Here is a 14,112-nt window from a genome sequence, read left to right as displayed (position 1 = left end):
CCCCTGCGCCAACATATCGTTTACATAACGTTCTACTCTCATGGCAGAGAAATCAAATTTTCTTGTTGAGTCACCTTACACCATTTGGATAAGGCACGTTGGATGAAAACAAGAACGTAGTCATAATTTACTAGAAGGAAGATTGCACACTTGCAGATTATTGGAGCAAACGTACACTTTGCTCTCAATAAAGACGGCATCTGCAAAAAATGATAGTATTTACCACCTGGAAATAAATTTTCCCTCATAGGATGCCCGTAGTTTGTCCTCATCCGTACACAATGCGGATCGTAGGGTCTGCATTGAGTGCACGAAACACACTGATTGCAAAGTGTCTTACTAAATGTTATTCCTCAAAATTAAAATGATAACTTAACCATGCCCGCCTGTGTGTGGAACTCGTCTTTCTAATGTGATTACGTTCTGTTCTAATCACTGCACCTTGCAAATCGCTTAAGGGATTCTCATTGTCCGTGAAAATCTTCATAGGGGCCGATTTGTCAACGTTGGCATGCCGGGATTCGGACAACGGTGGTAGTTACACGCAGTTGAGGGGGAATAATTTACATGGCAAACTACACGTCATAGCGAAACTCTTTTCCCAAGCGAGAACAGACTCTAATAGGCACAAATCTTGTTTTGGTTAAAAAAAAACTTACGATCATTAATATCTTTTCGTCTCCATTATTCTAATTTAAGGTGGAGAAAACTTGGTTAAGCTCCCGCAGTTTTATTGCCTAGAAAGCACCTATTTTCGCGAAAACGATTATGGAAAACGATGGAGTAATACGTTCGCTGCGTCTGGGGATTGAACCGTGGTACCTGAATATTTTCCAATCAAATGTTAATCCGATTTGAAGACAAGGCCAGATGTAAGGTCAGCATTTCACAGGTTATTGTACGGCATGACGATTACTGCGCCTGCGCAGTACTGCACACTTACGTCACGCTTTAGGTGAAAGTTAGCGATCAGAAGATATTAAGTACTAAACGGGGTGGGGCACAAGGGCGCAACGAGTGATTCTTTCAGGTTGCAAGCAACTATAAGGCCTTGATTTATAATCTCCTATCGATCGACACGGAAGCAGAAAAAGTGGTAAAAAGAAAATAAGGATTGTAGCATCACAAAGTTCGTACTACCCTACAGATATGTACGGATACAGTTATCATAGGTGCATATTGCCTACGTGCGCATGTTTTAATGTCAGATAAAACGCATGGTATCATCGGGAGTTTCCTTGGGCATATTCAGTATGCATTCAAAGTCCTTCGCAGTCAGCGCAAAACAATAACACACTTAGTAACCAAGATAACCAGGGCGCGAACTTACGAAATGAACAAAGACTTAGTGTGTTTTGATTTGGCGAGGAAGGGATCGAGGACCGCGAAAATACATCCGGGCCTCACCTCTCAGACGTATGTCAATTTCATTCTGGGCTACCTTCAAAACTCACTCCAACATTGCGTGAAAAACACTGCCAATTATGGAATAATTACCTCCATTTTAGCGCCAGAACACGCGATAAATTTTTCAGAACATCAAGCAACTTAATTAATATCAATTATCCTCTATCTTACACATTTTGTATTCGGCTGTTCCCGAAACTACACGCGATTTTTTGTTCTTCTTTAATCAAAACTCATACACGTGTACTCTATTCCCCTGACTCAAAGTCAAAGAATGACTTATCGTAGGCACGGAGTTCTTTTCTGTCGCAGAAACGCCGGTAGCATGCACAATGTTCCCGCGAAATGTGAACACATTACTTTCCAGATGATTATCAAAATTGCCAATAGCGAGAAATTGTCTTATCTTACACGGTAATATGTTAACTTGCGGTTTCAATTCAGTGTTGGCGGGCGGTAATGCCTCGTAGTTGGATTTCGATTGGTGACGTCATGAGAATACCGCGGGGATGTCGATGCCGGTCCAAATCATCCGGCGGGTTTTTTTTTCAAAGCGCAAGTATCCAAGGCTGTATGTTTTATGAAATGATATGAAAGTGATGCCTTTGATGTGTGCTCTTTTCAGTCTTAGAGAGTCGTCACTCAGGTCGATAACATGTGGTGATGGGCTTAGCAATGACCTCATGGTGTGCATAAACTGGTGAAATAATGATAGTGCCTCGTATTGATATATACAATTGTGTAGTCACAAACAGCAGCTTCAAGTGATGCACTCTACTGAAATATAATATGTCCGTAAAGCAAGTCTTTGAACTAAACAAGGTTATAGTGACCCTTCCAAAGTGTCGTATGCAATGAACATAAAGTTTGTAAACGGTCTGAAGGCACGGTTTGAAATTGGTGAATTTGCGTTAAATTAAACGTGTCTTACGAAAACAGTGATTTGATATGATCATTGGCGCCTACAGAGACGCTGTTACAAACACGGTTAACACTACAGGTTTTCGTGTTATTCTATCTCTAACCCAATCTGAACGGAATCCAGCCGACGGAGGAATTGCTGGATCTAATGAAAGCAATCCTAATATCAGGAATTAAAGAGCTCGATCGGCGACAAGTACCCGATTGACGGCCTTTGCTGAAACCCCCAGACCTACACGCGGACCCACATCAGCGCATGCTCCGTCAAGCTGATGAGTGCCGACATCAACGTGGTAGGAAATCCTGGCACGGGTAGCGCTGATTACACGACCTCAACGCGGGAATCAATATTTTGTACTCAATTAATGTGTTTTACTGTGGGCACAGATAAAACCGTATTATCGACAGCGGTATTGTGTTATGTTCAATGCATTTGTTATAACTGCCACGAATAATTCAGGCGAGGTTGGAACGGCAGTTTTAGATGCACACCATTACAAATCTTTCTTCGGGCAACATTCCGAACTTTTTTTACCGTTGTCATGGAAATGTCTGTCCTAATTTGGCGGCGGCAGGCTGAGCTTCGGGTAAAGAACACTAGCATTGCAGATTGGACGGTAAAACTGCTAATATGTGATCGAAGGTGTGGTTGGGCAAAATAAACACCATCGTGTGGACATGTACCTTCCCAGACAGATTATAATGAAAGGAATGTGTTTACTGTACAAAACAAAATTAAGTAATTCGTTTCGGTGCAGGATTACGGGGTTAAGTCGTGCGTGAAAATATATGAGATTTGAAATAAAGGAGCCGACATACGCATCGTTATTGATGTGAGAAGCTAGGGTCATCGCGCCAAACTTCTATCAGATACGCGTCGTGACGTCACCGCCTGGTGTATAATGTTGACAGGATATGCGGAGATTGACATGACGATGTCGTTTCACCGTAAACAACAAAATGAGATTTCACGGCATACAATCCTCGATCAGTAACACTGGTCAGACTGCACAATGACATTTCAAAAAAAAAAAGATCTCTACGAATTCCATTGTTGAAATGAAATCCGCGTTAACGAACTGTAAGTCGACATCTGAAGACGATGAACAGCTTTGGTTTTGCATACGAGAAGGATGGAGTGAGCTGCGGCGATAAGCCGATTTTCCTGCTGCGTAGGCCGCGTCGGGGAGCCAATTTTCAAACTCTCAAAGTTGCCAGTCAAGAGTCACTCATTGTGTGAAGGTGTTACAAAAAAAAGTGCCAGCGAGAGGAATATTTGCTGTCTGGCGAAACCTGCGCTTGAGTTGGCTGGCACGCATGCATGCATTCATGCATGCATAACTGAACCAAAGACATTAATCCCGTTAATGCTAAAGTTAATATCTTTAAGACTATATATTATGTGCTCAGCATCACATTCTCAATATTAACATAGCATAGCAACCGTTGCCCAGAGAGATATTAATCTCCTATGCACAGCTTAGGGACGTCAAACCCAGCTCGGACCTGTGTGTGTATGGACTTGACATTGCATATTTTGCTCGTTAGCATAAAAACAGATTCCAGCTGACACGATTAATTATTGTCAGCTTTTAGCGGGTCGATCCCACAGCTTTTTTGACCGTCCTTGTTGTTCGTTTTGCAATTTAGTTAAGCAGGCTAGGATTTCCAGGGCTGGCACCAAATGCCCTAAACTCTACTTTACGTCATTTTTGCCGGTCAGAAAGATCAAGGGTATCCCTACACGTCGGATTATCATCTTAAAACCATTTAATTGGCCTGCCGATACAGCCCCCCCCCTCTCGTAAATACTCATTCGGTCAAATTGACGGTAAAAGACGTTCCAGGAAAACCTGCCTGGAGTGACTCGAAAGGGTTTGGGCTACTTAATACGCTCTGTGGATTAGATATTAACTCTGGCTCCGCATTTCAGGCGTGGATGTCAATAACTGTCGGTGACAGATCGCTGGACTCGAAATATCAAAGGTTTCGGATCGCGGTGAAGTCAGGGCGAGGGACCTACGCTCTCGGATGAAGAACGAAGTCCGGAACATGGTTACCCCAGTGGTATATGGATAAATGATCGGGCTATGATACTCAACCCGTCTGACTATACCAGGCCATGCACTCTGGAGTCATCAGACATCCTTCTTAATGAATCCCCATCATATGCATTCCCGATTGGAAGTCATCTACAGCGTACTAATTATAGTAAAAGATGATAGTGTGTGACAGGAACGGGGGCTTTCGTGAGTGAATTGTACTCTTTACAGAAACAAAAATTAATTCCGCCAGTAATACTCACAGCTTTCTATTTCAAGTCCGCACCTCTGTCTGTCCATTGGGAACCGGTGCAGATGCAAGTGACAGATCAGTATCAGGCTCACTCTGTGTGCGAGAAGAAAAGAGTGAGTTAGACGTGTTTGCTCTCTGCTTGAGAGCACTTTGCAGAGGCAATAATATAACCCCGTAAAAAACCGTCCACAAATTTACAGTATCATGACACAGATTTCACTGTGCGACGAATAAAATGCTCTAATATCGTGATTATTGTCGTCTGTAAGAACTGATTCTGAAGGCAAATGGCACAGAACATGAAAATGCGCTCATTTTAATGCATCACCATAAAATTTATCAGATACATGCATGTCTTTTCAACCCAAACGACCTCTATGAACCCTCCAGCCGACTGTATATTTTCAACGGTGCGCTGGATCTCGCTCGTTTTCGGAGCGGGTTGTAACGATTTACCGCCAATCGTATGTACATGCTCGCATAAAATCGGCAATTTGTGTTTTCACGATCCGATTTAGTGTAGCCAATGCTGGTTTATAGAAGCACATACTCTGCTCGCGCTGCAACCCGTAATTAAATTAGAATATTTACTCAAATTATCCCCTGGCGTTTTGACCTTAGGCCGTCTCTGATACTGAATAAATTGATACTCTATACAGCCGAAAGATGCGTAAAACTAACAAAAACTTATTTCGCTTTTGCCCCTTCTGACCGACCATGCTCACTAAATTTTCTAATGGAAAACGAGTACGACGTACTAACGTGGTCTCGTTCCAATGTTGACCCACTGAAGCATTTTGTGCGCTTAGTACACAGTCTTCGAGATTCTAAATTAAATAATGTATTAAAAGGCAGTTTTTCTATTAAAAAACGAATCATCGTGGTTACGATTATGGGCTTGGTATAAGGCGCATTTCAAAGGCGATTTATATGCAAATCACCGTAGCATCAGGGAATATGACAGGTCTTAAAAAATAAGTGAAGTACTATATGGAGTACATTTAAGGTTTGATCAGTATTTTTTGAAAGATGCTTTTGCCGCCATTTCTTCTTGGTTTCTTTAGGTTAACGAGATATGGGAGCGACAAATTACTTTTATGAGCCTGCCGCTGCTGCTGCGACGTCTCAAGTATGCGGTCTAGCTATTTACGACGTGTCCAAAAGGAGACAGAAGTAGACAGGTACAGACTCTGACCTTCCACACGTTAAAACAAAAACTTAATCGTCTGTTGCTCGAATTCTCTATGTCATTGATATGTTTTCCATCAAGATGTCTCTGGAAAAAAAGATTGATACTATATACGCCGACGGAATACAACGCAATGCCAATCGTGTTAGGGAGAATTTGTCTTTGCGAGTGATTGCATGTAGTGAAAGCATGGATCCTTACACGTTCTTCTTCCCCCATTACGAGCTGTCATGACGCCGTCAATGTGCATTCACGGGGAAATGTAAAAATAAAGTCTTCCTTTATGGACGTGGGGAAAAACAACGTTAGCCACGACGGTCCCAGGCGAGCGAACTTGCACCGGTTTTCAGTTTCCGTCGACAATTAGCACGCACGTCCAGCTGTTAGGGGCTATAAATGAGAACAAACTTGTGTCGGAATCACACGAGACAGCAGGTGTTGCTCCATGAGAGCTGTGACGGACTTGAGAGCCTTTCCCGTTTAGTTCTTCTCCAGCTCTTGTTTTTTTGTTTCGCGTGGAAAAATTATGCCGCATATGGTGAAATGGGAATACAAAACCTTCACTCAGCAAAGAAATTTTATTTCAAAGTTCAACCTGACAGCTTAATTTCCCTCAGCTTTTATTTTATCCGCATTTGATCGATTTTACCATTCATCTGTGATCTAAGAAACACACCAAGAATTATCATTCTATGCAGTTTGCATTATCCCTCTATTATTAGTACGTGCAGTCACGTCAATGCCGCCAGTATTTTCCCATTGTAGGGGCAATAATAAATGGATTCGAATTACAGAAATAATTTGTGTAAAGATTGAGAAAGATTGCCGCAATATTCGGCGTTTTGCAGCGCCTTTATGTGTGGTCATGGCTCTCCACAATAGTCATGCTCAGACCGATGCAAATATAGCACTATGATTGATACGTAATGAAGAATATTTAGCGTGGTATGCGATTCTAAGATGGATGAGGCTGCCCCGAGAAACTGCGTTTGGTTAAGGGAGTTACCTGTAATATCCTCTAAATAGAAAGTGACAACAAGTCGGAATTATTCAAAATTACCGTGGTATAGAAAGCGGTGTCGTGACACAAATGCTGAAAATGGCTATTGAAACCCACTCCACCTAAGTCTATGTTTGCTCCCCGGTGGTGGCAGTCTCGGAGCAGCCGGGTACGCACGCTCGTTAGAAATTTCGCGGAAAAGGGGTGATTTTAGTCGGAAATCACGGAGACATCTAGGTCCGTGAAATCGAAAAAAAGGGGCACTTTTTCAGATCACTCTCCGAGAATAGGTCTGGTTCTCCTCCCAAGACGCTTTCTCACTCGAGAGAGTAAAACCCAGCAGCGGTCCCCCCAAGCCATGATCCAGAACCGTCCCGGGAGAACCGTACATCACATCGTGAAAGTGATTGTAACTACGTGCCCACCCCTCAAATCAGTTCGATTAAAATTTATAGTATGTTCTGGCTGTTTAGAAATCCAGTGGCCGTCCCTGTGATGGTTAACTTTGTTCTTGTGTTTTATGAATTGATACGCTGTATTACCGGGGGGGGGGAGATAGCTAATTCAACATCCAACAACCACCTCCTGTATGACTAGCAATATGGCGGTCCGATGGTAGAGGTGTTCTTCGCGGGAGATGCAAAACCTGTGCAGAAATTGCATGGAATTTGTCAGTGAAAATGACAGTTTGAGATGCGGTTATTGTGGATGTGTACCTGGAGTACACACAGTGATTCAAGGAGTGATTCAAATGTTGGAAAGTGAGTTCTCCGAGTCAAGTAAGTCTTTTCAAAAACTTAGCGAAACGCATAAATTATAAATTAATGTACAGCTTGTTGCGGATCCGTAGCCCTACCACTCTCTTTGCTGGTTGTGTTGGGGGACTCCAGAACCGTCCCGGGAGAACCGTACATCACATCGTGAAGGTGATTGTAACTACTCTTTGCTGGTTGTAACTAACTCTTTGCTGGTTGTGTTGGGGGACTCCCCCAACACAACCAGCAAAGGGAGTGGTAGGGCTACGGATCCGCAGCAAAAATGTAGCTAGCTGTGCTGTTTGGTCCATAGTGGCTGTGATATCGCAGCGGCCCAGTGCTGCTGTGGCGTCTATCGAATGCTCTCGGGGCCAAGGTCTGTGGCGATGACCCTTGACCCGAGCGCGTTCGATAGACGCCACAACACCACTGCGATATCACAGCTTGGTCCATAGCTACTAGCTTACAAGTTGTAAGGCATCGCTGGTCAACTCAAGTCAGAGAATCAACATGAGAATGCCTACCATTATTTCTAGTTGAACCAGTTGTCATTTTATAGATTGTACTAACACTTGCATGAGGTGTTTTGTAGTTGTAGTATTTCTCTTTGGGTTGGTTGTCATTTATTTGGTAGATTATCTGTTCAGGTTATTGTAATAAAAGTGCATGTGGTGTTTTGTACTAAGAAGTATTTCTAGTTGAATTAACTGTTATTCAGTAGATTGTACCCGGTTTATTTTACTGACATTTACATGTAGTGTTTTGTAGTACATATAGTTGTATTAACAGTTGAGATTGCAGTATTAGATAGATAGATACATGAAAGCAGGAGAGTACTATTTATCCAATCTTTGCTGAAATTCAGTGAAAGAAATGGTTGTAGCTGGTGGCAAATTTCCCTTAGCTACAAGTGATTTTTCTACAAAAGGATTTTTTTGTTTTTGCAGCTACAGATGACGGATGATGTCTAATAACTCAAGAGCCATCAACTAATACAAGATCAAAATGGATCAGAAAAGTGATTGTATATGAGTGTGACTGATGAACATATGGTGAAGACAAAACATTGAACGATCACTGTATTTCAAGTTTTCATTATGTTACTAAGCATACATTGAACAAGGCAGTCTGTTACTGTGCACATCAAACACAAAGTCAACCCATCCTAAGCTAGTGTATTATGTGTTCCTTTTTCACCAAGAGTCAGCACACTTGCTTTGAAATTGGTAAATAATGGTATTCAAATGTCTTGGCAAACATTTAGGTAAAATCTCCCAGATATCGGAAAAAAGGGGGTGTTTTTCGCAGTGATTTTCTCCCAGATTTTCCCAAAAAGGGGGTGTTTTTCAGAGAAAAATTCTGGGAAAAGGGGTACATTTCAAACTCTGCTAACGAGCGTGGGTACCCACCCGTCCAGAGACTGCCACCGCCGGAGTCTATGTTTGCTCACTGTATATCGTGACCGCATGGTAACAGTATACTGATCTCGTGGGCACGGTTTGAGATTTTCAAGGAGAGTTTTTTTCAAGACTTATTTGGATGAGGATTTACCTGTGAGATATCTGTCATATCTATCCCGCTGTGTTTTTTATTGATCGTTTGTTGGCTTGGATCAAATCTAAATTAATTCATGTATATACGAACACGAACAGAAACGCATGCAGAGGGGACCCCTAAAAGAAAACTTAACTCAGACGAACCCTCACCCCATGAAACACTACAGAATGATGAACTCATGAAGACGCAAATCATAATGGATGTCCATCTGTAGAATCTTTTCCATCAAAAGATAGCACTCAATACCTAATACCAACAACAATTGAATTGAATAAATTCTGGTCTATAAGGCGTATGGCTTAAGCTACCCCAATGTGCCTAAAGCACAGTGGAAAATCGCTATGCATGTCTTACAGCTCCGGAGGCACAAACCGAAATAACACTGCCAGAGGTAATGCGATACTGAATGTTATTTCTTCCTGGCGTATTCATTGCTGATTGTAACACACATTTACACCCTCTCCGACTGTCAAAGAGAGACAGAGAGAGTACGTGTGTGCCTCTAAGGTGCAATTTTCTTATCTCAAGCTCGCAAAAGAATCTGCCAGTTCACTTTGTAAATCCGCATCTCGGGGCGATAAGTTCGCGACGTAGAAGTGACATGGCGGCCGATCGACATCATTATAACTATTTTAGAGCCTCGTACTAATCATTTGTACAAACACTGGACTGAAGAGTGTACATTTATATCTCCTGAAACTGCTAGGCTAGTAGAATCTTCCCACCACGTACCGAGCGTGTCAATATTGACAATCCTTCGAAACGTGACATACGTCTCGGCGAGCACTGTAACCGCCTCACTGTTTATTCGAGCGATCAGGCCGTATGATGGATGAGTTCAGATTTACACGCTTCAGTCCCGGCTCCTTGGCGATGCGAGTCCAGGTTCGCCGCGCTTCCTGCAAAACTCCGCACGCCTTTTGTGCCAGACCCGTGAGAACGTGAGCTCCCTCCATCACAATTACGCCGTCGTTAATAGCAAAGCTCGGACAACCAAACAAAACAATTTCCAAAACATCAATCATTTTCACGAAAGCTGAAAAACAGATATATGCTAACCAAGTCACGGCGGCGCGAAACCATACATTGCGTTTTCGTTGAGAGTTCGATTGCGGGGGGAGGGGGGGGGAAGAGAAACCTCATTCCTGCGATATCGACAATCAAAACACAATTTACAAAACTTGTCAAGTGAATGTGTTATCAAAAGGTTCAATCATCAGCCAGCCTTTCGCTGTGTAGACTTTCATATTCAGACGATTCAGCGGTCGCACACACTGGTTTGCAGCTGCACGTTATTGAAGGCAGAACCGTCGTGGAAATTAATGAAATTTTCCTTTTCCAATTAAAGCCGGATGCAGCGTGCTGGTACAGAGTATTCGGCACAGAACACCTATCGCGGGCAAAACAGCACGCTGTACACGGTCGATTCGAGATTCAGAGAGCGGCCACTTTAGGTTTCACAACGCAGCCCTCGGTGAACAGGAAATGAGACCTATTTAAACAGCTCGCTAATATCACTGGTTGTTTTAACGTAACACAAAGCATTCATAAATTAGTAAATGCTAGAAAAAAGGGCATTTAGATTGTAGATGGCTGAGAATACACACCAAATAAAGTGGCAGAGTCATGAAATATGGTGGATGTACATTAAGAGACGGAGAGCCAGACAATGGCGTTGCGTCACCTGTTATATATTTTCCCGTCAAAAATAATCGAATTGAAATGTGACGTCGGCAGGGTATGGCAGTTTCATTTGAAAACGTCGGCGCCTTTTGTCGGCTCAGTACACGAACAAAATATAGCAATCAGCTATATTCAAGAACACCATACGCTCTCCACAAAACTGACACTGTCGTCGATAATGCTATAAACTTTCGATCGGACGGCGGTTTATTGTAGGACATTTTACACAATTAGTTTTTTTACATCTTGTTATTCAGTGGCCCTTTTCCCCCCAACAATGTCCTCGGCGTAATGCATTGGTTTGAGGGAAAATTTAGCTCCGGGCATACCTACGGTATTTGAAGCGTGTCTTCATTTATTTGCAATAAGCGGCGTTGAGGTAAAAATAGTTCATGCTGTCGTGCGTGAGTCCGTATGATTGGATGTGGTTTGTCATATGTCACAAAAGTTTTGACCACACTGATTTGGAAAAAAGGGGAAAATGGCACTTTCTGTATCCAGTAGTGTGTAATGGAGTGACCAATGACATGGAAACCACGCGGAGTGACCTGTAATCATCAACTATTTTTGCTCACATTTATCCCCATGCTGTGTACAAAAGTTTTTTAATCTATTAGGTCATGTTTCCCACATTTTATGCAATGTTTATGATCTCCTATAAAAGAAATGAAGGCGTTTCTCTCATGTTTGTAAACCATGAACGATTTTCTTTCCCTTTGAAATGTAATTTTGACCGTGCAAATTCAACTAGATTCGGCAACTTGAATAGATTAGCAAGAGGCAGCGGCATGTAAATTATACCACCTGACTCTTGCAACAATCAATACTCTTCGTAGTAATTACAACAAGCCAGGTAAATCAATGTTCATTCGCTTTTAAAATATGCCATCTCGCTGTGGTCATATTTCGCAGTAAACGCGATGTCAGCATTGATCTAATGAGCCCCGCCTAGGCTTAAAAGTTCACCTCTGTTACACGGCGACGCACTCTCTTTTCTTGTTTTCAACCCATACAGGAAAAAAAATTAGAATTCAAAAGTGTGTTGGAGAAGAACGCCATCTGGTACCCGCTTATTATAGAAGGAAAAATACAACCAGGGGGAAAATATTGCATGTTCGTATTCATGTGATGATAATGAACAGATGTTAAAAAACAAACAAGGCAATGTTGTTTACCAGTTTTCCTCGACTTGGAAACAAAAAATGTGTCCGCAGTTAAAAAACCCTGCAACTTATTACGCAGTTGCTTTTAACTTGTATGCGAAACGAGGTGAAATTCAAGGTTAGTGACATTGGGAAAAGTACACAAAAGTTGTTAATGTCCTGATCTTGCGGCGCTTATTTCTTGAGATGACACATACTTGACGCTGCCGCAACGCTCTTCGGAGACACGACTTTTTAATGTGAAACAAATTAATTTACTTCGGAAAAGCAAGGACATTTTTTTTTCAATAATGAGTCGAGGTGATGCGCGGTGAGGTAACGATGATCTCTTTAGAGACTATGTCAGCTATTATCACGAACATCCTTTATGCATGTATTCGTTGAAAGGAATGTTAATTTTCAATACGCCTAATTATCGCGGGAAAAGGTCACTGAAAGGTCGCCCGTTCCGTGAATGCGATGTCCTCAGGTGAGCATTACAGCGTTATCAGTCTGTTTGTGCGGTCGATCATCGGCAAGACAAATTAAAAACTTGCACAAGACACGTTTTCCCAATATCGGGCTCTACACCTTCCAGGCTTTTCTACGTCTACTGGCATTGTTCAATTCGTAGATACGTCATTGCAAACATTCGGAAAAAGTGAAATCAAGCCGCGGCATTGAACTGCGCATAACACGTGACTGTTTACAGCCCAATATCGATCATGTCACGCGTAGCTTGTGAAAGGTGCGGTAGCTAAAACAGATGCGCCGATATTGATGCCCGGAAGCAACGTCCAACTGACACGGCAATCTCAACCTGAGCCAACAAGTCTTGAATTTCTTTTCCTTCTAATGCTTAAGAAATACTGTACTGTTCATAGCCATGCTTCATTGCTCATTGGCTGATGAAACTTCTAAATTTACTGAATAGCGTCGCACATTTTGATGTAGTTCTTAGTTGAGTGTTTATTCTTTTCACACTTGCAAGGCTGTCGTTCAGCATTCCTGCATTACGCATGTACATGTACACTCACTGTGTGGGACTGATAAAACATACACAGTCTCTGTGATTACGTACCTTTGATGAACAAGGCAAATGAAAGAAAATCGAGGTGATCAACTGACACATAATTCGAACGGTGCAACAAGAAATGTTTGCATTGATTGCATAGCGAGCCAATTAGCCCGAAATGATCTATGTGTCGAGACGACCAACAAGTGACCTCTGCTCAGCGTGACACGACAAGAAATGACAGGAAATCATTGACCTCTGACACGCATTCGTAACCTTAGTGTAAGGAGGAATATATGTAATGGCGCTGGCTGTAATACATATTATTGGATGATAAAGTATCGATTTGATTACGCCAGACGTATCCTCATGCGATTTCAGACGAATCACTTGACACGCATTGAGAGTAAAGCTAGACGCGAGTACAAGTGACTTCACGTCTGCTAAAAACACTTTTACGGAGATCATATAACTTCCTTGATATCAAACATGAATGAATCAAAACAGATGAGGGCACCATGGGAAATGAAAACTTCCAGTGAGGATTCTGAAACTGGAATTGCAGCCTGAAGGACACTTCTCAAAGACGAACGAGGATGAATAACAAGTGACGCTTAAGTAGTCCGATTCATGCATGCACTCCATGGACAAATTCAAATAGAGACGAACGAGGGAAAACGAGAGGCGAAATTAATATGCCAAATCTACCGTCGACGTAAATCACTGATTTATTGTAAATTTGGATACAACCTTTAGCTGATACTGTGCTCCGGTCAACTTTTGAACCAATAACTTTTACAGTCACACGGAGCCGGAGAGGTTATCTTGGGCACAGCAAACACAGGTGACAATGCGTTCCGAATAAATTAACCAACGAGAGAACTGTCAGCTTTTGTAATGCGGTGGTTCATTGCTGGTATTTTTGAAACCGAAAGTGTGAACCTATTTTTATTGATACATCATTCCAAACTTCACAAAATGTTCAGTGTAGCACGATACGAAATAACTTATCCTGTGATCCTAAAGGGGGCTTCCTTTACACGCATATAAGGGTTAAAATCGAAGTATTTTAAACGAAAATTTGCTCAAACTTTCCTCAGCGAAACTTTCAACCATTCTCTGACAGAGGTCAATATGCAAATTGTATA

The 14,112-nt window shown here is 42.1% G+C and overlaps 1 protein-coding gene across 5 annotated transcripts in view; it reads right to left on the bottom strand.

Annotated features, from left to right (window-relative positions):
• The window catches only part of LOC139134853 (glycine receptor subunit alpha-1-like), a 117,286-nt gene that overhangs the window by 41,837 nt on the left and 61,337 nt on the right, over positions 1 to 14,112 (bottom strand). For all 5 annotated transcript variants that reach the window (XM_070701920.1, XM_070701922.1, XM_070701919.1 and 2 more), the window contains one exon: positions 4,634 to 4,716. In XM_070701920.1, coding sequence (XP_070558021.1) covers positions 4,634 to 4,716 — 83 coding nt within the window. The remainder of the gene's footprint in view (positions 1 to 4,633; positions 4,717 to 14,112) is intronic.

The sequence above is a fragment of the Ptychodera flava genome, chromosome 6, assembly GCF_041260155.1.
Source record: "Ptychodera flava strain L36383 chromosome 6, AS_Pfla_20210202, whole genome shotgun sequence".
Taxonomy (NCBI): Eukaryota; Metazoa; Hemichordata; class Enteropneusta; family Ptychoderidae; genus Ptychodera; species Ptychodera flava.
Note: the sequence above shows the minus strand (reverse complement) of the source record. Positions and strands in the feature narration are given on the sequence as shown.